The sequence below is a fragment of the Hipposideros armiger genome, unplaced genomic scaffold, assembly GCF_001890085.2.
Source record: "Hipposideros armiger isolate ML-2016 unplaced genomic scaffold, ASM189008v1 scaffold_936, whole genome shotgun sequence".
Taxonomy (NCBI): domain Eukaryota; kingdom Metazoa; phylum Chordata; class Mammalia; order Chiroptera; family Hipposideridae; genus Hipposideros; species Hipposideros armiger.
In genome coordinates this window covers 211837-239305 of record NW_017732286.1, presented here as the reverse complement: position 1 = coordinate 239305, position 27469 = coordinate 211837, and the positions used below count along the sequence as shown (strand labels likewise).

The 27469-nt window shown below is 41.7% G+C and overlaps 1 protein-coding gene across 1 annotated transcript in view; it reads right to left on the bottom strand.

The window, feature by feature from the left end:
* Nucleotides 1–27469, bottom strand: part of WWTR1 (WW domain containing transcription regulator 1) — a 151669-nt gene that overhangs the window by 41251 nt on the left and 82949 nt on the right. Inside the window, 1 exon segment of the mRNA XM_019630718.1 lies at nt 16282–16418. Within this exon segment, the coding sequence (XP_019486263.1) occupies nt 16282–16418 (137 nt within the window).

The following is a 27469-nucleotide window of genomic DNA, read 5'->3' as shown; positions in this document are numbered from 1 at the left end:
ATTAACAAAGGCAAATGTGGGGTAAAGGGTATATGGGTGTTCTTTGTACTAAACTTGAACTCTTCTGTAAGTTTAAGATTATTTCAAAATAGAAAGTGAAATATTAAAACAAACAAACAAACAAAAAACCAACAACAAAGAACAAACTTCCTTCTACACACTGTAAACTCCCTGGAGATTGAAAATCCTCAGTCTGGCAGGGTCCAGAGAGACTGCGTTGTGTATGGGCCATTGTCCTATGGCATTATTTATCTTTGAGGAAACCCCTATTAAACAATGGGTTTGCGAACTGACTGGAGTTGGGAAGGGAGAGAGCCCTGGTTGTAATTTATGCTACAGGTTGTAATATACGACACCTCTACTCACTGTTCCTTCCAGCCTCCCCACCTCCACCCCCAACCCCAGCTGCTACTATAGAAATAATTCTGGGTGAGATGGTCAAAAGATACAAATTCCAGTTACAAAATAAATAAGCCCCGGGCATATAATGTACAGCATAGTGACTATAGTTAATAATATTGTATTGCATATTTGAAAGTTGCTTAAGAGAGTAGATCTTGAAAGTTCTCATAAGAAAAACATTTTGTAACTCTATGGTGATGAATGTTAACTAGACTTATCGTGATGATAATATATTTTGCAATATATTACATAGATCAAAGCATTATGTTGTATACCTAAAACTAATATAATGTTATATGTCAATTATATCTCAATTTTAAAAAGAGAAAAAAATATCTCATTTTCAAAAACAGAGAGCCTGAGAAGACAGGACAAAGCGTTGCCCTATGGGGCTGGTTGGGAAGGTCTTTCAGAAGAAACATCTCCTTAGAGCTGCACCTGCCAAGACATTGGCCTAAAGAATTCCCCCCCAAGAAGTTTTCTTGAGAGAGAAGCTGGCCTTCAAGAGTGTTGGTTGACCATAAAGCATGAGGTCCTGTGGTGAAAAGCCCTCACTTCCCAGGGTCACAGCTGAAGAAACTGTTCCTTGTTGGTATTCTTGATAGAAGGAAAAAAATGGACCAGCTGAGGAGGGCAGAGCTGTGGGTGGAGAAGGGATTAGCAGAGGGACGCATGTTTCAGGAAGGAATGTCTCAGGCCAAAGCCACCCTATTTTCATAGTTTGGACCCTAGGATTCCCTCAAATTGCAGGGGGGAAGGTTTTCTGCTTAAACTGGAGTAGGGACAGAGGGGAAGACGACACACAAGCAATGAGACATGTTGTTGATGGGAAAAGGAGTGTCAGATGGGAAGAGGACCCTCAGAGGAGCGTCCCTCGTTTGCAAGTATCCCAGGCGATAGCAACAGAAAAAAAAAACATAAACAATGGCGGCAAGGAGTCCAGGAACCTTCCCCATGCAGCTGCCCTGAGCGTTCACTCTGTTAGGATGGGATGATCCAGTTCCATTTGGGGGGAAATTATAGTTCCATTCTAATTAATGCAGGTATTGTGGCAGTTGATAAGGGTGGAAACAATATTTTTCTTGATATTTAAAGTATGAGCTTTGAAGCAGCTAAATGAAAGTCTTGTGAGCCAGGACTAAATCAGCCACATTAAAAATTGCTTTATTTTTTTCCAGCTCTGCAAATATTTAACTCTTGGCAAAATTGAAAACTCACTATTCACTCTTCATTGGTGTCTGAGAAATATAATACTGGAAAGGAAAAGGACAAAAATAATATGGAATGAAATTCATGACACGTAGTACTGGGAAGCAAAATAACTTCGAATGAAACTTCCATTTATGGCTTAGTCAAAAACATATGGATATGCAAGCTGAAAAACAGAGCTAATAGGAAAACTAGGTGCCTGGTTAAAATACGCTTATTGTGGCAACGTTAAATCATTTTTTATAAAAGAAAGTAGTACCCCAAACAAATCCCTCCCTCCAACACACACAGTGGATCTGCAGACAATTACTTGTTTAGTTTCATAAAACCAAACCATATCAAAATTATATTTTTAAAGTAATTCTTCTACTTTACTAACAAAGATTCCAAAGAAACTGGAACAAATGAGGGAATTAAAGGAAGGCACAAAAATATATGTATAAGAATTTTATTGCACCATCATTTATAATAATAAAAAATAGAATTAGCCTATATGTCTCTCAGAACTGGTTAAATAAACTATGGTAGTCACACAATGGAATATGGTACAGCCATTAACATGATATAATGATTTATGAACAGAAATCTTCCCAAGTCCATTTATAACTTAAAAAAACATATAAACAATGAGAATCTAGTTTGTACCTATCAGAATTATAAAGATTAAGAAGTCTGATAATGGACATTAATGGCCAGTGTAGGGGTTAAGAAGTGCTTTGATCTACTGTTGGTAGGACTATAAATTGATGTAACCATTTTGGAGGGAAGTGGAACATCTATTACAAAATGTAATGCACATAGTCTTTGACCCAGGAATTCCACCTCTGCAAAATTATCCTGCATAGAAACAGCATATGGCAAAAGGATTTATGTCCAGGGACGCACACTGTAGCATTGTTTAATAATAGTAATGAGAAAAGAACCTAAATATCCAGCATAGGGGATTGGTTAAATAAATTACAGTACATCAATAGAGTAGAATATTACAATTGCTGACAAATAACTAATACATCTGTAAGTCCTAATTAAGAAAGCTCTCTAAGATATGATAAGTTTTAAAAAGACATATACACCCAAGCAAGCACATGCATGCAGATTATTTCTAGTATACTGAGGAAGCTGGTAGCAGTGGGAAACAAAAAAGGGTTGGGGGTTCTAGTGTGAAGGAGACTTGTTTCTCATGAATACTCTTTGCAACTGTTTGGATTTTTTGCCATGTTTGTGCTACTTTTCCAATAAAAACAGTAAATAAAAAAATGCTGCAGGGCCAGCCGAGTGGCTCAGTTGATTAAGAGTTAGCTTAAGAGCGGGAGCTCTGAGCAACACGGCCGCTGGTTGGATTCCCACATGCGCCCAAGCTGAGCTGCCGCTGTGCTGCCAACAGGTGGCAGGATGGCTCAGCTGGTGAGAGCACGTGCTCCTAACAAGAAGACTGCCTATTTGATGGTGGGTTATGCCCGCCCGCAACTAAGACTGAACTCGGCTCCTTGAGCTGAGCTGCCACCCAGATGGCTCCGTGGATAGAGCACGCGCTTTTAACAACAAGGCTGCTGGTTCGACTCCCGCATGGGATGATGGCTATGCCCACCCGCAACTAAGATTGTAACACAGCACCTTGAGCTTAGAGGCCACGAGCTGCCGATGGGCAGCCAGATGGCGACTAGCGCCCTCCACAACTAAGATTGAGGAACAACAACTTGGCTGGTCCCTCTCCCCAATTCCCCAACACTGTTCCCCTCCCCCAATTCCCCAATTTAAAAAAAAGGAAAAAAAATGCTGCAGAAAAACATTTGTTGAAATGCAAAGATGATAGTGATACATTAAGTGAAAAAAAAGCAGGCTACAAAAAAGAATGTAGAGGATTTTCCAACCTTTTTCTGTTTATATTTGTATTGGGAAAAAGGCACATATATGAGAAAATGTTAGTGTGATTTTGAATGGTCTGAATACAGTGTTTTTTATTTTCTCACTTTTTGCTGATCAGCATTTTCTACAATGACCACAGAGTAATTATATAATACGGGGAAAAGAATGTTCTTGAATCTTGCTGCCTCAAATACGTCTAGGATCTTATTTTTTTCCTTCTTTTCTTTTTCTAAAACTAAGGAGTAGGTGTGATGTCCTCTCTTTAGCACTTAATAACAAAAGACTGTGAGGGCTTTTTGTTTTCCTGGCATCTTTTACAGTATTATTTTGCTGACTCCATCACAGAGAATTATTCCGAGTCAAGCGTGGTGGAACAGCTGTCCTGACCACTAGCAACTGCAAAACACCCAGGGAATAAATTTAGACCTCCAGAAAGAAAGCAGAAATCAATCTTCCAGTTGATATGGGGTGGGGGAGGTGATGATCACACACAGGAGGGGACAACATCACCAGGGACCACAAAGAGGACATCAAAGAACAGTGTAAAATGTCACTTGGCACTTAACGATTTGGAACAAGTGGCCAAATGACAAACCATCCCAGAATGCTTTTGCCTCAAAGTTTAAGCGAAATGCTCCATAGCAAGGAAGTTCCCAAGGGCAAACAATTGGAAGTCAGCCAGCAGATAGTACTAAAACTGTCAAAATTATTTTTAAAACTTTCAACAGAGGCCCACAGCTTGGGGAAGTGATTGGACGCCATTGAAAATAAGTAAGTAAATAAATAAATAAATAAAGGTAGAGCGCACAAAGGGACTAAGGAAAAGCTTCACCTGGCCTTTACCTCCTTCCTAAGAGGCGCTGCTCTTCTTCAGGGTATGGGGAGCCCCTCTGGAATTTTTCAGGGGTTTAGGCCTGCAGAGACCTGATGCTAGCCAAATGCTGGCAAGAAAAGTTCAAGGTGGGCTAACACCCTTACCTTGTGAATTTAGACAACACAATGCAATAATCTGGATCCCAAACCATGTTTCCCCTAGTTTTTGAAATTTACTTGGTTATCATTGGGGTCAAAACTTTCCGGAAAGTGGCTTCAGTGTTCATGTTCTCAATACTCATGTGAGCACCAACACCAACAAGTCCCAAAGTGACAAATACAAATGGCACAACTGATGTCTATTTTGGACAAAGAACCCAGTCAAAATGTTGGTGAGCATCCTTGGAGTTCTTTTCAAGTGACTGAAGTTAAATACTGAATATCTGAGTGGGTTTTGGCCATTTATAATGACGGCATTCTCCAATCACAGTGCTAAAACACACACTTCTATTGTGGTTCCTATACCTGGCTGATGACCGAAGTCATCTGGGTACATGAGCCCAGACCCCACCCTACATCATCTGAAACAGGATTTCCCAGGAGTGGGGCCCAGGCAGAACTACTCCTAGCAGCAGCCCATGTTTGTTCTTTGGAGAGCAATCAGACCACTGAATTCTGAAGATATATGTCTGACAAATGTCCCAAGGGATCTGATTAGTGTTAGAGGTGGACCTCCGCTTGGAGGAATGAGTGAGACCAGGGAATGACTTCTTTGCTACAGGCAGACTCGGTCAACTGCAAAAGCTTGCTCTTCATGGTTCTGTCTATATTGCACATAGGGGTTACAGCCTTCTTCCTAACACAACATCCTCTCCTCCTACCATAAAAAGCTCAAGGCACCAACTGATTCGTTCTCTTTTTTTTCTTTTAGATATTATAAAAGCAATATAATATTACAGAAAAATAAAGGAAATCATCCTAATCCAAAAGTCTTAATATATCTCCAGTGAAGATGGCAGACTAGGTAAACACTCTGCTTACCTACTCTCATGACCACATCAAAATTACAATAAAATACAGAAAAACCATCATTGAGAATCGCCAGAAGTCTAGCTGAACAAAAGTCCTGTAACTAAGTACATACAGAAGCAGCCACCTCAAGACTGGTAGGAGGGGCGGAGACACTGAGCCGCGTTAGACGCACATGTGACTAAATCGGAGAGGTATCTCAGCTGCTGAGGTTCCCCCACCTTGGAGGAGCAAGGGGTCCTATCCCCACACCAGGATCTCCAGCCCACAGTGCCAGGGTCGGGGAGAGAAATCCCCATAACTTCTGGTTGTGAAAAACAGCGGAAATTGCTGCTGCGTAAGACAAGGGTGGCTGCAGTCCCAGGCGCTCCTCTTAAAGGGACCGTGTATGGACTTACTCACTGACAGATTCACTCACTCTGAACTCCCACTGGGGCAGCAGATTGAAACGTGCCAGAAATATACGGGGAGAAACTGAAGTATCTGGCTTCAGGGCGAGGGTTGAGGGGCAGCTTTCTCCCTGGTGGATAAGCTAGCAGAAGCCATTGTTTATTTGTCCAGCCATCCCCACTCCTGGAGTGCAAAGGCAGGCAGCCACCTGGTGATTCCTGGAGACTCTACCCCATGCAACTTGCAGGCCCACCTAAGCTGCTTCCAGTGGCTTTTCTCTACAAACGGCCTACATTGGCTCACGCTGTGGACTTAACCTAAAATCTCTCAAAGGTTCACAAAACCCAAACAAGCAGCATCTGCCTTTAGCATGTCCCGTACCTCTAGCTGAGCAGTCCTAAACATGTCACTAGCTACAGCCTGGCATGATTTGGGGCTTGGCCTCTCCAGGCACCTCCAAGCACAGCACAAGCGGCAGTCATCTGCAGATTGCTTTGTGTCATACCAGGTGGCCCTGAGGAGGGCATAGGCTGCGGCTAAACTTGGCTTGTAGCGGATCCCCTCCCAAGAGGCCCCAGGACTGGCATGCCAGAGGCCAGCTTCAGACTGAGCCGAAGCATCACCGGGCCACCTCCAAGAAGACACACCCAAAGGGAACACTGGGAAGACACCAGAGACCTGCTAATGCGAATCATGCTCCATAGGGTCAGCCCCTGCACCATAACTCCTCCACTGTAGTCATGGTGAATCCTCACAGCCAATGAGCCCAAAGGTCAGTCCCTCCCACTGACATGCAAACAGCAACCAAGACTCAACTACAACAGGAGGGCACACACAACCCACACAAAGAACACACCTGAAGGGCCCGGCTCTGGTGACCAGGAAGACTGCGCCACTAAGCCCCACAGGACACCTACTACATGAGGTCACTCTATTAAGACCAGGAGACATAGCAGCCCTATGTAATACACTGAAACAAACACAGAGAGGCAGCCAAAATGGGAAGACAAATAAACATGTCCCAAATGAAAGAACAGAACAAAACTCCAGAAAAAGAGCTAAAAACAAAATGGAGACGAGCAATCTACCAGAGTCAGAGTTCAAAACACTGCTTGTAAGGATGCTCAGTGATCTCAGGGAGAACTTCAACAAAGAGAGAAAACATAAAAATGGAGATAGAAAACAAAAAAGAACCAATCAGAAATAAAGAATACAATAACTGAAATGAAGAATATATTAGAGGGAATCAATAGCAGATTAGATGAAGCAGAGAGCTGAAAAAAGAATCCAAAAAAATGAGGACAGTTTAAGGGGCCTCTGGGATAACATCAAGCATACTGACATTTGCATCATAAGGGTACCAGAAGAAGAGAGAGAGCAAGGAATTGGAAACCTATTTGAAGAAATAATGACAGAAAACTTCCCTAACCTGGTGGAGGAAATAGATATTCAAGCCCAGGAAGCACACAAGAGTTCCAAAAAAGATGAACCCAAACAGGCCCACACCAACACACATCATAATTAAAATGCTAAAAGTTAAAGACAAAAAAAGAATCTTAAAAGCAGCAAGAGAAAAGCAGTTAGCTATCTACAAGGGAGCCCCCATAATACAATCAGCTGATTTCTCAACAGAAACTGTGCAAGCCAGAAGGGATTGGCATGAAATATTCAAAGCAATGAAAAGCAAGGACCTAAAACCAAGATTACTCCACCCAGCAAAGCTATCATTTAAAATAGAAGAACAGGGCCAGCTGAGTGGCACGTTGTTTAGGAGTTGGCTTGGGACGCCAGCTCTGAGCAGCAGGGCCCCAGTTCGGATCCCACATGAGGGCCAGTGACGCTGTGCCCTCTACAGCTAAGATGGTGAACAACAGCTCGACCTGGAGCTGGGCTGCCATGAGTCGCCAGTGATAGTGTAAGCTGCAGGGGGCTGGCCAGCAGCAGGCATGAGCTGCTGTGAGCCGCCGTGAGCAGCCATCCAAAAGCCGGCAAGCGACTGCCTCACCTGGGAAGAGCGCAATGATAATACCGCTCTTCCAGTGAAGCGAGACATCCTCCACAACTAGACTGAAGAACCAAAGGACAGCAAGTTGTCTGTTCCCCTCCCCCAATTCCCCAATAAAATCTTTAATAAAAATAAATAAATAAATAAAATAGAAGGACAGATAAACAGCTTCCCAGACAAGAAAAAGCTAAAGGAGTTCCACTACCAAACGAAGTATTACAAGGAATCTTAGAGGGACTTCTTAAGATGAAAAAAAAATTAAAAAAAAAAAAGATGAAAAATATGAATAAAATGGCAATAACTACTTACCTACCAATTCCTTTATATATAAATGGATTAAATGCTCTAATCAAAAGACATAGGGTGGCTGCATGGATAAGAAAACAAGACCCTTACACCAGCTGCCTACAAGAGACTCACTTCATATCGAAAGACAAACAGACTCAAAGTAAAAGAATAGAAAAAGATATTTCATGAAAATGGGGGGGGGGGGAGCTGGAGTAGCAATACTTATACCAGACAAAACAGACTTTAAAATAAAGGCTACGACAAGAGACAAGGAAGGACCTAGTAATCACACTTCTGGGTACTTATCCAAAGAAACCCAAAATATTACTTCAATGGGATGTGTACATCTGTATGTTCACGGCAGCATTATTTACAGTGGCCAAGACATGAAGGCAACTTGGGTGTCCCTGAATGGATGAATGGATATATTTATATATGTATGTATGTAACGGAATATTATTCAGCCATAAAAAAGAATGAAATCTTGCCATCTGCAACAACATGGATGGACCTAGAGGGTATTCTGCTGAGTGTAGTAAGTCAGACAAAAACAAATGCCATATGAGTTCATTTATAAAGGAATCTAAAGAACAGAATGAACAAACAAAGCAGAAACAAACTCATAAATACAGAGAACATTTTGATGGTTGCCAGATGGGCGGGGGAGGGGGTAGGTGAAAAAGGGGAAGGGATTAAGAAGTACAAATTGGTTGTTACACAGTAGTCATGGGGATGTAGCATATAGCATAATATCTATTTTTGGTGTCAGATAGGTACTAGATTTATCAGGGTGATAGATGGGATGGAGGTTGGAAGGCAGGATGAAAAAGATGAAGGCGTTAAGAAGTACAAGTTGGTAGTTACAAAACAGTCATGAGGATATAAAGCATAGGGAATTTAGTCAATAACATGGTAATAACTATGTATAGTACCAGGTGGGTACTAGACTATAGTCAGGAGAATCACTTCTTAAATTATATAAATATCTAACCACTATGCTGTATACCTGAAATTAACATAAAATAATATTGAATGTCAACTGTAATTGAAAAATTAAAAAAGGGGAGAAGGGGAAAGGGAATAAAAGGTCCAAATTTCCATGTATAAAACAAGCCGTGGAAATGTAATGTACAGCATAGGGAATATAGTCAATAATATTGTGATAGTGTGGTACGGTGTCAGATGGTTGCTGGACTTATGATGGTGATCAGTTCTTTAGGTCTATAAATGTTGAGTAATTATGGTATATACCTGAAGCTAGTGATATTATACGTTAGCTATATTTTAATAAAACATCTTTAAAAAATAAACAAAAGTCTTACTATAATCACTATTAACATTTAAAAATACAGAACTGATTTATTCAATACATTTATTCTACAAAATGGTGCACGTGAGACGCATACTGTACTTGGCTAGGGGCTAGAAACACACAGATGGAGAACAAAATCTTGGGGGAAAAGAGAATCTGAGCAAAGTCTTTTTTTTTAACATTTTATTGGGGAATTGGGGGAGGGGAACAGCGTTAGGGAATTGGGGAAGGGGAACAGACAAGTTGCTGTCCTTTTTGTTCTTCAGTTTAGTTGTGAAGGACATCCTTCACTGGCCCATGTTGGTATTATCAATGCACTCTTCCCGGGTGAGGCAGTTGCTCGCCGGCCACTGGATGGCCGCTCAGGACAGCTCACGAAAGCGCATGCCAGCTGCCGGCCAGCCCCACTGCAGCCACGCCGGCGCCGGCAACTCACAGCAGCCCAGCTCCAGGTCAAGCTGTTGTTCACCATCTTAGCTGTAGAGGGCACAGCTCACTGGCCCTCATGTGGGATCCAAACTGGGGCCCTGCTGCTCACAGCTGGCGCCCCAAGCCAACTCTTAACCAACGCGCCACTCGGCCAGATCGCAAAGTCTTTTTAAAAAAATAAAATGATAACCATAGCATAAAAAATTTTGCCTGCTTTATAAAATTAGACCGATATATAAGAAACAGTTTTCCATGTCCCACATAATCCTTATAACTATTATTTTAATAGTTAACAATATATTTATTTTCATATTGCAGGCCTTTAATTGGAAGGGGGGCTAAAATATAAATAATACACATTTGTGTACAGTTTTCCAAAGTTTTCATCTAATAACGACGTAGGAATTTTATCTTGGAGAGTCTTTTCTTAGGAAAATTGTGATATCAAACATTTTTCATGGCTCTTGAGACTTCTTACCAAAGAGATTTTTCTACCTAAATTTCTAAATTTCACATAGTAAAACCTGTAAGTCTTCATCACCTAAACTTAATATGTCAAGATACATGAATAGTGATCTAGATTAAAGATTCATGCATATTAAGATAAATGGAATAGGCCATGAAAACACAGCGTTCATTTGTTTATATAATATTATGTCCTATTTTACTCAATCAGTTGATTTAATGATTTGTTTTCAGCACCATTTCACACATTCCTTAAAAGCCTTAAAAGAAAGGAACTGTAATGAGTCTCTTCTGGAAAACCCAAAGAGCAGTCTTCAAGAATGTTGATTAAACAGAGTAAATTTTGACAATAGTGGCTTCCTCCAAATCTATCTCAGAAGATAAGCACATTGATTTCCTGTGGAGTGTAGAAAACTATTGTTTTTTTATTTTTTTAATCAAGAAAAAACCCTTTTAACCAGAATTTTCTCCCTTTTCTGTGTCTACCAGTCTTCCTTCCCTTCCCTAAACACTCACTTTCCACCACCCCAATCCTACCAACCCCCATCACCTCCACTCTCCCTCATGAAGTATGGAGGTTTTCAGTTTGTTTTGGGGTTCGTGTATGTATGTCCTAGTGCACTTCAGGCTAATTTATCCTGCAGAAACCACAAAGTTCAAAAAGTAGTGAGAACATCAGAGCTGAAAAAAATCACAGTAGCCAGATGTGTCTCCCATGAGCTCACCACATAAATTCGATTAGGAAAAAAAAAATCACTGGAAGGGGAAAAAAAAAAAGAGGTCCTTCGTACAAAGCTGACATTTAGCAAACTCTCAGGATACCTTTCTATATGCTTTAAGCCACACTAGGCTGCAGTGTCCATTTAGCTATTTTACTTGCTCTTTATAAAATGGTTTTAAGTGCCTCTGGTGCACTTCCTAGAGGGAAGAATGAGCCAATTTAGCAAATGAGCACAGACAAGATTTTCCATCTTGTCTTGAAAAGCGTGCCCTGCAAAAAAGAAAACCCCGCACATGTTTGTAATTTGAAGTACAGATCAAGGCAGACCTGGAGGACTTGGGCTCTCGCCTGGCGGACAGCACATCTTCAAAGGTGGGGAAGAATGCGCGCGCGTGTGTGTGGGTGTGGGTGTGGGTGTGTGCGCGTGTGTGTGCGTGTGCGTGCGTGCGTGATTTTTTAAATGCCTATAGCATTAAAAATTTACTCTGGCTGCACTTCACCAAAAGTTTCTGAACTGGCTAGGGCTGGTAAAGTTGTTACACAGTCTTTATTTTTCTTGTCCTGTCTGGGAGGATACTGGCACCCCCAGTCAGGGCCTCACTCCAGTAAAGAGGTCATTAACGTGTGACAGGAGCCCAGCACACAAACCCTGGTTTATGATCACTAAGATTATCACCAAAAAAGCAAAATTGCATGTCACTTTCTCTTGGCAAAAACATTTTAAAATATAGGGATATGCTAAATTGTGCCTGCTTTTCACAAACTCCCCATTAGTGATGTGACAGTAAAGGAGCCAAGTCACCAGCATCCCCCTCTTCACCTCCTCACAGTTGCTGTCTGGGCTTACAGATTATTTTCACAATGTGTAAGCAAAAATGCCCAAACGAGAAAACCTACAGGAATGAAAGTTGCAGGAATGGTGGCTGGGTTTTCCTGAGAAAGGAGCACACACAACAGGGTCTTCCTTCAATACACAGGGGCCAGAAAAGTGAGGGGAAGCCAGGCCACCAGCTAACAGTGAGTTATAACCATGTATTTTTTGGAAGCTGTCTCTATGCCAGGGACCAAGGCATGGTCCCTAAATACTCAAAACAACTTTATGAGGCAGTGTGTACTCTCATTACAGATAAGGAAAATGAGACTCAGAGAAGTTAAATAACTAATGCAACCAGTAAATGTCTAACCCAAGAGAAAGTCAGTTCTGACTTCAAGTTGTTCCCATTAACCACTAAACAAAAAGGTCCCCTGCCGTGCACCCCGGGGGGGGGGGGGGGCCCCATCACCACCCTCACATCCTAACTGATTTCTTTATCAGGCTCCATTTTCCCCAAGCCCATTGTGCTGTATATTATAATAGGGACTGTGTAGAGTCTTTTGGCTTTTTTGGTTTGTTTCATTTTTTTTTTAACTCCTTAAAAAAATATTAGTGGTTATTAATAGTAATTAATCATACCAACAACCCACTTAAAAGATATGGGATCCTATCTGGTTTGTGTTATGAAAAATATCAACTTTCACATCTGTAGTCATTTTCCCTCTTCACTGTGTTACATTAAAGTGAGGGTTTCAAACAAATTGTCGGCCCTCAAGTGATAGGCTTCCACCCAGTGGTACTCCCTCCTCTTTATTATCTAAAGTCCTCCAAGGTCTTCCTTTCTTCTTGTATTCACTAGCTCTGGGCACTCAGACTCAAAGGTCACTAATCTGCTCAGACAGAATCAAAGTGGATAAAACCTGACAAACAACATGATTTGGTAAATACAAAACCAATTTCAGTTAAAAACTAGACAAAGCTAGAAATGGTTATTTGAAATAAGGTGCAAAAAAACTTTTTTTACATTTTCTCCCTGCAGAATCTAATTCACTTTTTACCGAGGCATTTGAAAAGTCAGTGAGTTTAGATACACAACAAATCTGCCATCCTAGAGAGAGATGCCTTTTCACTGGATACTGATGCAGGCTGACAAAAGTATACTCTGTTTTCACGAAGTCATTAATCCAGGACACCTTTAAATAATAGGTTCTCTTCTCCGAATTAAAATATGGATTGGTTTATAAGCCACATTTCATGATGGAACGGGGACTGAAACACTTCCACCAGAGGGCGCTATCCTCACTGAAAGGAATAAATATTGTTCCTAATTTAAAGCCCTTTGCACTCTAACCAGCACAAAATAAATCTTTTTTTTTCTTGAGAGCTGTTACAATGAAGAAATGAAAATGTCTTCAAGCCTAACATTTTATAATTAAATAAAATATAAAACTTTCCTTTCCACAAATAATGATATTAAGAATAAACACTTACTTACAGCCTATTGTGTACTTGGCATGGATATATAAACTCATATAATCTCATACTATAAAAATAATCCTCATTTTACATATGGGGAAACTGAGGTAGAATTAAGTAACTTAACTGAGTCACCCAGCTAGTAATGGGCAGGGCCAGGCTTGAAATTTTGACAGTCTGATCCCCTAACTCTATGTACCTAACATAGAGCAAAGCATGGACTCCCAATCAATGGAGGTTTATTGCTGAATGTATTTAGCTATGTGACTGATTATTGCACAGCTCTAGAAATACATTAAATTAGCTTATAAAAGGTATAAATTCTATCATCTGATAGTAATGTCATTAACTATATTTTGACATCATTTTCACACATACATAATTATCTCCCAGTGAAGGGAACATATCACTTAAATTAACTTATTTGTCAGCTATATTCTTTTGAAAGACCAACGTTGTAAATTTAAGAAGTAGGAGGAAAAAGAGGAGCATACGCTCGGGTCAAAAGATAAAAAGAAAAAAAATGCAGTTGATGTAAAACAGACATAGTAATTTTGAATCACATTCAAAATACTAATGAGAGAGAGATATTTATTTATATATGCTACTATATGTATATGTTTACATATGCTAATACATATGACAGGTATATTATATATAACATATATAAAATATCTATTTCTAAAATAGTGAAAATAAGATACCATATTCTAAATCTTAAAAAGAATCTGCTCCTTATATTTTTAAAGACTGACAACAAAGAGTATAAACTACAGGCAGACCTATAGGTTGAAATAAAATATTCTGAGTAAGTCACTTATTATTAGGACCAGATTGTGACTCTCTAAATTATCCCTGTCTGTGGAGCTTACTTTGCATTCCCCGTTATATTTCCATCTATGGGATACATCTGTGATTCTCTATAGGTTAGTAGCACACTTTGCCATGGGCAAACACTCAAATATTGTTGGAAAAAAAACAAAATGCGTGTCTTGAGAAATTTACTGCCCCAATTTATTAGAAATCTGAAAAGTAAGATATTTTATTGAACCACAGGTAAACTTGTTTCAGACATTCAGATTACAATTTCTTTAGATATACTTTACCAGCAATTGGGCTTTTGGGGTGTGTGTGTGTGGTGTGTACAGGCAGATTCACATGTGCCTTTAGTATCAAGTTTCAGGCATTTAAGGTCTTTTTATAGTCTACTTTCTACTTGTTACACAATTTTTAAAAATTAACTCCAGTGGTTTGTGTACTAGAAACACACTAAATATCCATCCAATGGGGGCTAGTTAAATAAACTAATTATAGCATACCAATATGTTGGGTTATTAGGTAATTTTTTAAAAAGAATGAGGCGGCTCTATATGCATGGCTATATAAGTGGAAAAAGCAAGGTGTGGAACAGTGGGTATAACATGCTAGCATTTGTGTGAAGAATTACATACATGTGACTGAAAACACTGGTTGACTCCAGCCAACATATGAGAGACAGAGGAATGGAGATCAGAGGAAGACTTACTTTTTGAACACCTCTTTGAAAAAGTGTTTGAATTTTTCTTAACCAGGTCCATAAATGATTTTTTCCAATTATAACTGAATACAGAGTTAAAGTTAATACTTTAATAATCAGTTTTTAGAATTTTTAATGAAAATTAAATGGTTGAAGAAACCTTGAAACTAATGACAGCTAATCTGTGGTTTCTTTACTACACTTGCATCTGCTTTCCACTTGAGCTCTTATATATTGGGGACAAATGACTCACGGGAAGTTTTGGTTTACCACTGCTGGTAGGAGCATTGGTGCCATTTTCCTTGATTTGCCCTTTAGACAAGGAACACAACAGAAGTTACTCCAAGTCGTTTGCTTTTTGGATATATTTTATATCTGCAAGCTTTAAAAATGGTAGGTCCAGACTTCCGGGGAAAACAGACAATATATTTACTTGAAGTTGACTCGGGGTTACTTAAGTTCATATTCACTTTGGCTAAGCCACAGTATGAGAGGAGGGTGTCTAGGAAAAAGACTTCCATTTTTATTCTGCTCATTCCTGAAAATCCAACAGAAGATTCTTTTTATTCTCTAAAATTAACTGTTCTGTGTATAAAGCAGTATCTAGATATTTGGTTTAAATGGAAATGTTATATGAAAATGGTACCATCTTTTATAAAATTTTAAAACCGGCCCTCTTGTCTTTAGTTTTTGGGGGCAAAGGAGAATGACTACAACAAAAGCTGATTAGTTCTACTGCTGTAATGTATTAATTCACATCTGATTATCCCTACTGGGCAGAATTTTAGTTCTTTTGAAGTTAAGTCAATTAGCAGAAAATAATCACCTCTCAAGTCTAAAATCATATACTTAAACATTCTAAATGAAGTGACAAGTGGGTCATACTATTCCAGGGCAAGTATGGGGAGAAGCCACTTGTAGATTATACAATGGCTGAATACATTCTAAAATCAAACCAACCTTGGTTCAAACTCCAGCTCTGCTAGTCACAAGCTGTGTGAGAAAGTTTCTGCATCTATAAATGGGAATGCTATCACTTCTTGTAGGGTTGTTGAAAGGATTTAGTGCAATAAGCAAGAAAACACCTGTCCTGGTATCAGTTACACAATATGAAAAAAAAAAAAAAGAAGAAGAAGGGAGGGGGGAAGGAGGGAGAGAGGAAGAGAGGGAGGGAGAGAGGAAAGGAAGGCATTTGAGGCCAGAATTGTACCTTCGGGAGTCTCAGGGACCAAATTCACAGAAAAGGGCTGTGTGCCCTACTTGCTTTAGTCTGGATGAAGACAGGAGGCCCATGTGATTTTTCAAAGAACTTCAATAAAGGCAATTGGAAGGGATACTGGAACTGTAGTGTAAACCCTAGGTAGCCTACCATGAGCTGCGTAGCAAAGAGGCCAAGAAAGGAGGCAAAGATGGTGGAAAGATAATGCAGCCACGAGGGAGGCAAAAACACTACCTGGGTGCCTGAGAGGCCCTGAGGCAACCAGAGCTGCTTCTGAGCTCCACAGCCTCTTGGTTGAACGCTCGTTTTACTCAAGCTTGGGCTTACCAAGATTTGGTTGAGACACGGCCATGGACCTCTGGGGTGCTGGTGTGGAAGTGGCAGCAGGGTGGAGGCTCATGTGATTCAGGGGCTGATTCATCGCCTTCCTAGGGTCTTGCCATGTGGTGATTTTTTCTATGTGACTAAAAGAAGGAAAACAATTATCTGTTTAATTGTCAGCATCATTCTCATTATCACCATCACCAATAACAGCACAACAGTTAAATGGCTTTAGCTCTCCTTCCCTTAGGATCTGCTTACAAGCAGATGACACATTGCAGTTGTTTTCATGCAAGGTCAGGTCACTTACCCTCCATCCAAACTGGGCCACACTGGGGATTTTGCAGGTGACTCTCTGAACACAAGCCTATGACTTAGTTGTCCCAGCTGCCCCTATGTGCCAAAACCCTCATAGGGGTTTTCTGCCATCCCAGGGACAGACAACCGGGGGTACCTCCCCACAGCCCAAGGAGCCTGCACCCCGGATACCACAGTGTGAACTCCTCTCCAGAAGCAGGGCCCTCCCACACTCTCCAGGCTCATGTAATTGACATAATGAGGTCACCTCCGCCTGTCCTCAGCCATAGACAGGGCCCTTGAAACCAACCTCATAAACAAGGCATTACTGAGCTCTAACTAAGTGTAAGGCACTGTGAGGCCCATTTAGGTGATATATAAAACCCTCAAGAAGCTTATGTTCTACGGTGCAAGGGAACAACTGTGTGTAGCTGGAGAATGGAGTAGCAGGTACGAAGTGTAGGAAGCCAAGTGCCAGGTTATGGAGAAACCGAGATGCTGAGGCATAAAGGTTTCTGGGGGAGAAAACATGATTAGGCTTTTGGTCATATACAGCTTCTAGTATTTTGTTATTATGACTTAATCTCAGAGACACTAGCACAACATAAGGTTCTGCCCAGAGTTTCTGATATGTCCTTAGAAGGATGGGCTGGATTTTAAGCTTTGCCGAACTCCCTCCAAACCACATCACAAGTCACTCTGGATGCCTTATAAACTGTGCCACTCCACGAGCTCTAGCTCTTTTGAGAGTTTATTACTTTTTTCTTTTAAAGATGAGCATATTCATCTGGTGCCACAACTTTGTTTTAGGAACTGTATCTGAGATCTTTCTATATTTATCAAAGACAACACACAGCAGAAGCTAAAGGTCAGACCTTTGTTCTGGGCCTTAAACTAGGTTTGCCTCTCTCAAACCAACGGGCAATAATGTCACCCCCCCCCATCACCCCCTCTTCTCCCCCCCTCCCAACACACACACACTACTGACCCTCCTAGATCCGTAAGAAGAGGAGCAGGATTGTTCTCTCTGTTAACACACCTACATTTAAATGACTTCCTTTGAAAACCACTATCACTAGTTTTAAATGAAATTGTATTTGTCTTTTGCTTCCGTACCTCACATTTGAATGCTGCTACTGCTAAAACCCCTCTTCAGATTTTTTCATCCCAGGCTGGAAGCTACTGCCATGGAGAACTCATCCATTGCCTTGACTGAAAATTTGGACATTGTCCTAAGAAAAGGCCTTTAAATGAGTATGAGTTTTTTTAAAAAAAAGTCAGCCTCAGTAAAGAAAGCAAAATTAAGTTGAACTGTTGAGTTTCACTACTGTAGGAGCCATCCACAGTCTCCAAATAAAATCATTAAAAATGAACTGAGAGAAATTAAATCAAAGAACCAGAACTATCTTGTTAAGAAAAAAAAAACAAATAGAGGGGAGAAAATCTGAACTAAAGAGATCACAATCAATTACCTAAGGGTAAAATGAAAACTGAAAAAGAAACACTGGTCTTACACCTTCAGTTTAACAACTGTCATTCTGCTTAAAGCTTTCATAAAATCCTCTTGTCAACTTTGGGTCTGGTGGAAACTCACAGCCAGCCTCAGGGAATTATCACAGACCTTCAGAGTGAGGGACCAACTGATGAGGATGTCAGAGTTAAGTGAACTAGCTTTTTAGCCAAGTAATTAGAGCTGAGAAACCCTTTGACTAACTATTACTTCAGGACCCAGACTATTAAAACTTGTTTTCCAAGGTAGGCATGTCTTACATAAATACTTGCCACTATGGTACCAACACAGGGGGAATCCTTCTCTCTTTCAGGAGCCTTTCTCAGACCCTCTGACACCATGGATGCTGGTCCTGTGCGAGAACAAGCATGAGTGCAGCCCTGGTGAGATGGAGCGATAGACACGGCATGGTGGAAGACACTGCAGGACACTGCGGTGGTCAGACACTCAGCTACCAGTCAGTGGTAGGAATAATTCAGGAGCCAGAGTGATATATTCCCAAATGTTGGGCCCCCATTCCACCATTCTGAACACGTGGGCTGTGGCTCCTGGCTCTGGGGAGAGCAGAAAGACCCACACCCCAAGTGGCAGATGAGCCCAGCTTGCCTGCGGCTGCCACTGCGGCTGACCAGCCTCCATCCCCTGAGAGAGTCTGCGAGGCTTTCTGGCCAGACACTCTGGCCCTCCTTCCCATAGGTCTGACCCCGAAGATGTACAACTCAGCCACGGCTTCAAGTTCCAGAACTCCCCCAAGACCATGGGAGCCTCCGCAGCCCACCCTTGAAGCTCCACACCCAGCCAAGGCTTTGAAAGTTTTGTTCCCAGCAGAGTTGTTAATTAAAAGTGTCACTCACTGTATTCCCCAAAGACTCGAGTACAAGAGGGAGCCTTTCCTAAGTGAGCAGCTCTCACTGCTCTGAAACGACTCTGAGAAGTAAGCCACTCAAATTCCCAGCTTCTGCAGACCAGTCCACAGGACATAAGTTCTGCCCAAAGGCTCGGCTAATATGATGTCCAGGGTTGGCCCCCAGTCTGAATGCCAAATGCAAAGGCATTACTCACAAGAGCTTAATACATGGCTGATGATATGATCTGAAAACTAAATTATCCTCTTGTTCAAGTCATTTAGCACCCCTCACCCCATTCCCAAATGGAGGACAAGCCATTTACTCTTTCATGTTGCTGTCTCATCTCTGCTCCCTCTCTGAGTTCCTGAGTCATTTCCTTTCTCGTATTTCTCAGCATAACCTTACTGTTTGCCAGGACCCACAGTTTAGCTAGATTAATCCCCACTTCCCTATTACTCTCATCTCCTTCCTGATTTCACTCCCTCACTGAATCCACTTCAAGTAAATGTCTCTCTGCCGTCTTTAAGAGTCTTAATTTCTCTTGGAAATTTTTACATACATACATATATATAAAATCTGCCTATACATGTGTATTCTATGAATTCATATTCTGTTCAGTTTTCATATTTGAAAAATGGAACAAAAAAGTTAAAAAGATACCAAACAATTTATGGTGATATAGCCAATAGGATCACGGGTGCTTTTTTTTTTTCCTTATCTAAACTCTTCCGTACTTGCCAGGTTTTAACAGTGATTATGTATTGTTTTCATAACCAATAAAAACAAAAATACTCATGAAGGTACAAAAAGGAAAATGATGCGTGGATATGCAGGTCAGAGGGTACTAAAAAGTTACTGAAGATAAACTACAGCTTTGGTTCATGGCTTTGTGTGGCCAAAGTCAGAAGGGAAATGGAATCCATTGCCTGGACTCATGTTGTTTATAAAGAAAAAATACCAGTTCCTAAGGGAAAGAAAAACTGACACCACAAATTTTTTTTTCCTGGACTAAAAAAAAAAAGCCTGCAGGGCTTCACTTGGAGGTCCTCGATGGGGTGTGACAAAAAAGGTGCCTGTAACAAAGATAACGGGGGTGGGCCTTTCCTCTTCCTTTGAGGGTCCCTCTAACCATGACTTCCCAGAATGCCTTCTTCTTTCACAGAAAGAACAAACCAACTCCTCATCTCCAACCACATCAGGAGTCTCTGCTTAGAGAACTGCCCAGGTCGGAGAAGAGCTTCAGCTGCCAAGACCTGCAGGTCACCCAGGGGCAAGGAAGGTGGGCACTTCTGAGAAGATATTTGTCTAGAAATGGAAGCTTACAGAAAACAGTGTTGTGAGAAAGAATTTTTCTTTCTTGGATTAATGTTCAGTAAAGACACAAGCTTAGAAAGCCATTTTATTTCTTAGGGAAATCCTGTGTTGGGGGTTAAAATGTTATTGAAATGGGGAGGGGGAGAGAGCAGCATTACCACCCTCCCAGTCACCATCCCCTTGGTCTGGCCCCTCCCATTAGCCTCCAAGGGATGGTTAATTTAGCTCCTATTTCCTCTTCGCCAGCCTCCTGTATGACCTTTTACCTAGATGAGTACAAAGGCCTCCAAGCTTCCCTTCTTCCAGTCTTTCTGGTTTTCCTTCCGACCTCCATCCCTTCCCCACCCTCTCTATCTGACAATCCATTCTCTACCGCACCCAAGGGCATCTGAGGTCTAAATCATCCCTAGGCCCTTGGTCCCCACTGCCCAGCAAATAAAAGTACTGCTCACATAGGCATCTTCCAGACAGACAGCCTACTGTAGACACCGTGGACTCTGGGAAGACCACAGTCTTAGAGTCACACATAGCTGACTTTTTAATGCTAGCTCTGACCCTGTATGACCTAACTGGACACGCCATTTAACCCATCCTAGTCTTAGCACCAATCCCCATGAGACAGGGGAGAATAAAACTAACAAATGCACCAGGCTCCTTGTTGTGAGGGTAAAACAGGGAAACTTATGAATGCCAAAGTCACCTCCAGATCTCTTGGCCAGTTCACTGGGTTTCCCAAGCTCACTTCCTCGGCAGCGAACACATGGATGGCATCTCCAGCCTTCCCACAGCTGGCAAAACTTGGTTCAAGTTTATTCAACAAGCATGGATTGTATACCTATTGTGCATGATGTACCAGGTAGGTATAAGAAGGAAAGGCCGTCTATAAATATAAAACCCTGGATAAGGGCCGGCCGAGTGGCACGTTGGTTAAGAGTTGGCTTAGGACACCAGCTCTGAGCAGCAGGGCCCCGGTTCAGATCCTACATGCGGGCCAGTGACACTACGCCCTCTACAGCTAAGATGGTGAACAACAGCTCGACCCAAAGCTGGGCTGCCGCGAATCGCCGGGACGGCATAGGCTGCAGCGGAGCTGCAGTGGGCTGCCATAAGCTACCGTGAGTGGCTGGCAGCCGGCGTGAGCTGCCGGCGACCGATCTGCCTCACCTGGGAAGAGCGCAATGATAATACCAACGTGGGCCAGTGAAGCAATGTCCTCCACAACTAGACTGAAGAACAAACGGGCAGCAACTTGTCTGTTCCCCTTCCCTGGTTCCCCAACACTGTTCCCCTCCCCCAATTCCCCAATAAAATCTTTAAAAACCCTGGATAAGAGCAGAACCATGAAAGGCAAAGATAAAATCTTATCTGTAAAAATAGAATTCACCAGCTTCTTACAGCCCAGGAAAGGGCCTAGTGTTTTTGGATGAATTTACCCTCCAGTTCATGACCTATTACACTAACTTTATGGAAGGAAGCCACACAACAAAGACTTTCTGAAATACAGGAGGCCTATGTGTAATACATTTTGTATTGCTGGAAACATATGAAGATATAAAAATAGGAATGATTACGAGCACTTAATTTTGAAAGAATTTAGAGTTCTTAGGAACTTAAGCTGCTTGCTCATTTCCATGGGCAAAGATTTCATTTTCAAATATAAGCCTTTGCACTCCCCTTACTCTTCCCCTGACTTCATTAACATAGTAACGTTTCACATTAGTGTCAGAAGTTACTGAGGGCTCTAACCATCAACAAAGCTGTTAGGACAGGACTTAGAAGCAGCCTCCAACCTGCCTCTTCTTTTCCACCACAACTAGGAGGCAGTTAGAGAACCACCCCAATGAGGTGGGCATTTAAAGGCAGCCTGAGGTCACACAACCAAGGCTGACTGATTTAAAACTCCGGTCACGTTCAGTGCCACTTGACTTCATCCCCTGACCATCACGGTTTCTCTTTAACTTCTCCCTTCACGCTTGCTTTTTTTGAGGGGGGTGCTGATATTTCTGTTCCAGTGGTACGGAAGCTCTTGTGATGACAGAAATGGCCCTGTGGGGCAGAGAAAACAGTTCTGCCCCTAGCAGGCATCTGAAAAACAATACTGCTGCAACACCCATAATATTCACAAGCCCCATTTAGGGCATAAGTAAACTGTCTCATTTAAAAAAATCAGACACTAAAAACCTTTTTGATTTCCTAGGTTAATACGCCCCCTTCTTAACGTTATAAGCAGTGTACACATGCTGAAAACTATTTGCTTACAAACTGCTAAATGAAAGAGCTTTGCATCTTGCTTGTTGGGAACCAGTTCACTTAAACCCATCAGTGTTCAAAATGCAAACTGAAACAGATTTGCATGAGGTTGAAAATTTCCCAGATAGGGCTGGCTGAATAAATTCGACCCATTGTCGGCAGACAACAAATGCTAGGACAATGCTAATCCTGGACTAGATGACAAGAAGACTTGCCCAGGGTTCACATTAAAGTTTTGAAATTTTCCCCAATTAAAATTAAAATACAAATATGCAAAAGCTAGTTTACTTTTTTTGTTGCATTTCAGGGATAAATGCTGCCTGGGTTTCAATTAAACATGCTGGCTGTGTGTCCTTATTTAAATTTCAAGGCCTAGGAAATAGCACGTCCTATCTTACTCATATCTTGCATTTCTCTGAGTGGCGCCTTTTGTTTTGTTTTGTTTTTTTGCCAGTGGTACTTAGCTCTTCTGACTGACACCAGAGGTGGGTCTTACCACAAGAACAAAGACAGCTGGCAAACACGCTTACTAATTCTTTCAGGTCCAGACACACATTCTTTCTCCAGATAACTCCTCTGCTGTCACCTAAAACCGGACAGAGTGGGAGGTGAGCACAGTGGAGCTCATGGCCGTGGAGCTCACAGCCCACGTGTAACCTGGAGATCCCACCTACTGAGGAGCTATCCAGTAAACTGTTCCTTTCTGCTGAACCCCATCAGCTCAGTTGGACAATAGGGAGTTGGCTTTTGGATTTGGATAGATACGTTGACAATCGGAAACAAAGCGCTGGCTCTTCACCCCGCTGAAGAGATACATGGCTAATGTTTCGTTTGATTTCTAAAGCCATCAACCTCCCTGCCAAGGTGTCATCCTCCCTCTTGTCACCCCAATTGATGATTCTTTGTCCCAATGCAGCTTTCATCATAACACTGCAACTGGTTACAATTCTTTTTCTGTTCTGCCCAAATCCTAAATGGCAGCGTCTCCTCCTAGTCCAATGCGTTAGAATAAAAGACACAAAGAGGTAAAAGTCAGGCTGCAAATGTACTAGGCGGTGACATCCATAAGCAAAACATTCATATCATTCATAGATTAAATCCCAAAGCTACAAAAACTGGCTTTCTCATGCCACACAATAAAGGTGGCTGTTCACATAACAGAAGTGTGTTGGATAAGAAAGCACATGCTTCTTTGAAACAACAAGGAATTTATAGTTAAAAGGTTCCGGTCAGGGCCTGGTGGAGTGGCGTGTTGTTTAAAAGCTGGCCTGGGACGCCAGAGGGCCCCGGTTCGGATCCCACATGAGGGCCAGTGACACTGCCCTCTACAGCTAAGATGCTGAATAGGCTGCAGCCCCTGCTGCAGTGGGTTGCCATCGGCTACCGTGTGTAGCCAGCAGCCAGCGTGAGCGGCCAGCAGCCGCAGTGAGCGGCCGTCCAGAAGCCGGCGACTGATCTGCCTCACCCAGGAAGAGCGCAATGATGGTGCCAACTTGGGCCAGTGAAGCAACGTCCTCCACAACTAGACTGAACAACAAAACAACAGCAACTTGTCTGTTCCCCTTCCCCCAATTCCCCACTGCTGTTCCCATTCCCCCAATTCCCCAATAAAAATCTTTTAAAAAAAAGGTTCCAGTCAGGTTTTCACTTGGGCTGCTCATCAAGCATAACTACAGTCTATGACACAGAAATAATAACTCATATATAAGTAGGGAATTTTTTTTTTAGGATCCCTTAATAAAAGATGATACAAGCATTATTTTGGTGCATGCTTCCGGTCTCTACCATTCACTTGCCAATTCAAAAAATTTCAGAGGTCTCTGGAATTCCAAATGAATGGCAGGGATTGTATTTTTAACTCCCAGGCTCTAATCCTCCACTTCCATCACAGCCGTGCCAAGAAGCATCCACTTGTTTAAATTAGCAGCAGTAGTAGCCGCGCAGCGTGAAAAGGCCAGCGAGCACTTCCGCCGCGGCCAGCTGCAGTCATCTATCTACTAGCATCCTTTCCACGGGGCACCACCCGCTTTCTGCAGACTCATCCTAAGGCTGTTCGGACAGGGCAGAAGCTGAGTCAGGCAGACCTGCTGTTGTCCCAAAGCACAGTGTGAGCCCATGGGAGACTAATGTCCATGGTTCCTGCCAGGGTTTACTTACCAGCATTCTGTCCCTGGGGTGGGAAAGAAGGGGACACTGTGAATGTGTCACTTCTGACTTGGCTTTAGAGGGTGAGCCATGGTGCTAGAGGCACCCCACCCTCCCCAGTGAGGTCCCCAGCCGTCACCCAGTGTAGGCAAACCTGACGTCGCCTCTGCAAACAGAGCCAAACTCTTACTTAACCTCATTTTTCCTATTCCCTAAAAAAGCAAGAAGGAAAAGAAAAGGGTTGGGTTTTTGTTTGCTTGTTTGCCTTAAGCCAAGAGGCCTATTAAAAAACTCTGGCTGTATCGCAATTTTATTATCAACACTTTGCATTTTTTTTCTCTTCTCATGTCAGAATCAAAAAGGTTGTTACAAGATTTATAAATCACATTAAGTTTCTTTTGTTGCAACCAAAAAAAACAACAACATTAAGAGTTTCTTTCACTATGTTTTATTATTTAAAGATATATCAAGTATAAATTATGTACTTGGTACATATTTTCCCACGCTCCCCTTTCTCACAAATAAAAACATGGGATGGAAATGAGGAGAAATGGAGAAGAGTCAAGGCTCTTTATGAATGGCTAATTCTAGAATTATCCATAGGAAGTGGAATCCATTCATCCATTTATTCATCCTACAAACATTTACAGTGAAACTGTATCTTCCATGGGGATTCAGTTCCAAAATCGGCTTTGGCAAATGTGGATGTGGTGAAAATTACCACTGAAAACCCTTTAAACGGCCCATAATGTACAGTCTGCTAGGCTTTCTGTACATTGTGTTGTTTTTCAGTAATCCGGCGCAGCCAGTTCCTTCCAGAGTTAAGACATAATACTGTTTCTACGGCTGAGCTCCAGATGAAGAGATGCTGTCCCCAAATACTTATGTTAGGATTCGCTAGGTGTGCCGTGTTGAATTCATGCCATGTGAATAGGCAACGATAGTGAGCCTGCGGTGTCTTTTGCTCCAGGATGAATAAGTAACAGAAGGTAATACAGTGTGGGCCCTAGAAGCTGACAATCAGCTTGGTGGGAAAGTAGTGGCAATGAAAGAATAAGTGGTATGTATGAAGGCTAACAGAGCTAAGACCCTATTTTTATTGTTATTAGTGGTTCAGAGCTTCACCTATCTCGATAGCTTCGTGTTTGATACACTCCCCATATCAGCTGTGTCTGACATCAGGGAAACAGCTTTAATCTCACGATCACTTTGTAAAACCAGTTTGTTTTGAAGCCACCGAGCTACTCTAAATGTTAAAATACTTTGGAAATTGTTTTTCCAGGCCCTCTGTGCCCAACACATGTTTCAACATGTTGTTTTTCCAGTTGTTCTTAACTGGGACATTGACACACGGCTTGCTTGCTCCTAAGCCACTCCAAACAGAAAATATCTCAAAGCTAAAACAGCGGCTGCCCTCCTTTGTCTTCTTTCTGAGAGGCACACCTCCCCCCCCAAAAAAAAGGCAAAGGCTTTTTAAAACCAAAAATTCTTTTGGTAAGTCTAGCTTCTCCTCTACTCATGTGAAGAGATTCCTTTTTGTTGGTTTTTGTTGTTGTTATCATTTTTTGGGTTTTTTTTATTCTGGGAAAAGGATGAGGCACAGTGGGCTCTGGCTGTCTGGTCGTTGGGAGTCACTTTCTGCACATTTTTGACAGACATGACACAACTGGAACTAGAGAAAAAAACTGGCATGAACCCCAACCCCAGTCTGGAGAAAGACAGGCGGTGCCTTTCAGAGCCAGGGTCCCATTTCACAAGAAATGGTTTGGAGGATCGAAGACAAAAACTGAGGCATTAAAAGGAATGGAATTAGGCTTCCAAGACAGGGAAGGGAGAGGAATGCTGGGGATCGGCAACACTGATTATGTCTCGGGTTTTAAACCCAGCCCACAACATCTCTTTACATGTATTTCTTGGCAGAGATGCCAAGATGAGGCAGATTGGTGCAGAGGTTTTCAACCTTACTTCTATTAACCAGTTAAAGAAAATTTTTGTTTTGAATATTTCATCAAATAACAAAAGTAAAGCCCCTACAGAGTGCCAGACACGCGACACTATAAATATTAATTCCCTTCCTTTCCTTTATGAAATTGATCACAACTGTTTAAAGGGATATGAGAAATTCAAATACAAAAAGATCAGTAAACATCCAATAGTAAAATGAACTCTCCCCAAAAATGGGGGGAAATAATGGTGGATATCAATTCACAGCAAAAACTACAGATATGCTTAATTTCACATAGTCCAAGTGGCTAAGTAATAACTGACCAACACACCCTCAAAACAGAAAAGAACGAGCTAACTGCCAGCCTCAGGTGGCGAGGTCCTCCACCTTCTGTTTTTGCATTCAAATAACAACTCAGACCAAGTGTAAATAAGGCCAAAGCTAGGCAAGGTTCCTTTCCTTCCCTGCTCAGTCCTTTTGGTGGTGATGAGCGCTCCATGTCAGCACAAGACTTTCAGCCTCACATTTAAAGTAGAAAAGGATTTCAGTTTGAAGTGAAAAACATGATTAAGACTGAATACTAGAAAAAGAGTATCTAAAGGCTTCCCATTTTTTTCCTAACAGAAATGCTGAAGAAGTTTTAGGCTAATTTAGCTTTTTAATCATTTACAGAGTGACTATAGTTAAACCCCACAGTTCAACCCAGAATTTAGGGGTACAGAGCAGGTTTACAGAAATGCAAGAAGACTTGAAGCTTCTGCGACTTAACAAATATAAAAACAAATTTAGCCTAAAAAGCACTCTAGTTTTATACAAAGCATGTTTATGTAAATTCCAAATAGTTAGCTTTGTACCCACAAGTGGATGTTAATTAAAAATATGCTG